A 1933-nucleotide genomic window follows, 5' to 3' on the forward strand; every position below is an offset into this window, starting at 1 on the left:
CTCTGTAGCTTTCAGTACTTTATTCAAAGCCATTTAGATACTTGGAGCCATTAATTTTGTCTTTTTCTTCCATTCTAATGGGCTGGTTTCTTCTACTGGCACACGAGTGAGAAAGAAGCACTCTTCTCTAGGCCTTTTGGTCATTAGTAAATAGCTGTCCTATTCTTACTGCTCTCTTTTCCCTTTAAGTTTGAAACTGTCATATATACATCTTGTTTGCTTCCTTCTCTTTTGTCTAAATCAATTCTTAGCCTCAAACTTAACGTAGCCCCACAGCAAACCAGGCACAACAACCTTTAAATCCCCACGGCCCTTCAGAGAGTTATCTGCATCTTAAGATGCTGTGCTGGCATTGCTGGTACATGACTTATGTGCCTGCTGTGACTTTGTCTGCACTACATGCTAAAGAGGTGGGGGTTTTGTAGCTATGTCTGGTTTTTAAACTGACAGAGAAACTGGCAAAATAATGGCAAGGCTGGAATATAAACTTTCTGTTGATGTCACTGTGACAAGTATGTGTCTTGTAAGTTATACCAGCTGGACAGAAACTGGTTTGAGTTTCAAAGGAGGCAACAGAGAAGGTCCTTGCTAGGATAAGGAGAGGAGATTTGCCCTTGGCAAAAACAGCGTTAAATTCTCTCGCCACTGGTCCTGGCTGATGTTTTATGTGTGACAAGCCAAAAGAAATAAGCAAGGGAAAAACAAACAAGGGAAGACCAAGGTGCTGGAGTGGTGCTGAGTGCTGTCTTCAACAGCCAGCTCACAAGGTTCAGTGGTGAAACCTCATCTTCTGAAGGGGGAGGAGAGCCTAAATGGGGAAGAGATTGCACTGGAGCAGTCTCTTTCAAGCAGCTTCCTTTTGACTTAGGTACAGCTGAAGTGATAAGAGTGTTTTGTGCATTTTGTGGGGACAGAGATGTTTAGAAATGATGTTCAGTGTGACTTTAGGTGCTCAGGATGCTTAAATGAACTTGCCAGGGTGAAGAATACGTGTGCGTGTGTACCCACGCGTGGCTGATTCCAAATTTATTGCCGCTGTCCCCAAAGGAGAGCAGAAAATGCACATCATAATCATGCCCATAAGACAGTACAGGAAAACTAGTGTTTGGGTTTTTTTTCTTCATACATAAACCTTTCTTGATTAATTTTCTCCTTTTGGCATGTTTTGCAGATAAGCAAGCAGCAGCTCCAGACAATCAAAGATCGTTTCCAGGCCTTTCTCAACGGAGAAACCCAGATTGTGGCAGATGAAGCATTTATAAACGCTGTCCAGAGCTACTACGAGGTAAGAAGAGACAATACAATATTCATATGCATCCCTGTTCTCACCCCTATTCACAGGTGGGGTTGAGTTCTGAACTAATGGATTGCCCTTTATCAAACAGCACAAAACAAAGGCAAGCAGAAGGCTTCTTCTGTCTGATGTCTGGTATATCAAAAGGTTTGTGAGGTTCAGAGTTTGAACATGCAACCGTACAGCAACCGTGGCAAGCCCTCACCGAGGTGTATCCTGTAGCTTGATTATGGGGAAGATCACCCTTCCTGTAAGATGAAAAGGATCTTCCTGGTACTTTGAAACAGTGTACTTTAAAACAGAGAAGATGGCACAATATAAAATAAATGTCATGTGCTCCCTGTGAAAAATACCAAGAGAAAACTGAGCAGCACATTCAGTTCTTGCTGAAGCTTTTACGTTGTGTCTGACTGATTTTGGGATTTTCAGCAAGAGCCTTGTCTTTTCTCTTTGGATGACAAGTGCTGCAAAGCAAGGGGGAAAGGAGGAGGATGCACATCTACAAAACTAAACGATGCCAAAGAACACGAAGCATCATTCATAATTGTGCAAAAGAATAATTATGCATGTCTGGTTTTTTTGCACCTCTTTGTATGCAGCCCTTAATGCTGCCTTTCACAGCCTTTCTCAGAGGGAAAG

At 42.5% G+C, this 1933-nt stretch overlaps 1 protein-coding gene across 1 annotated transcript in view; it reads left to right on the plus strand.

Annotated features, from left to right (window-relative positions):
* Window positions 1-1171: 1171 nt before the first annotated feature.
* CADPS (Ca++-dependent secretion activator) overlaps window positions 1172-1933 on the plus strand; it is a gene marked incomplete at both ends in the record, with an annotated part of 149784 nt that continues 149022 nt past the window's right edge. The window contains one exon of the mRNA XM_010015858.1: window positions 1172-1285. Coding sequence (XP_010014160.1) covers window positions 1172-1285 — 114 coding nt within the window. The remainder of the gene's footprint in view (window positions 1286-1933) is intronic.

The sequence above is a fragment of the Nestor notabilis genome, unplaced genomic scaffold (assembly GCF_000696875.1).
Source record: "Nestor notabilis isolate BGI_N333 unplaced genomic scaffold, ASM69687v1 scaffold5876, whole genome shotgun sequence".
In the NCBI taxonomy this organism is placed as follows: Eukaryota; Metazoa; Chordata; class Aves; order Psittaciformes; family Psittacidae; genus Nestor; species Nestor notabilis.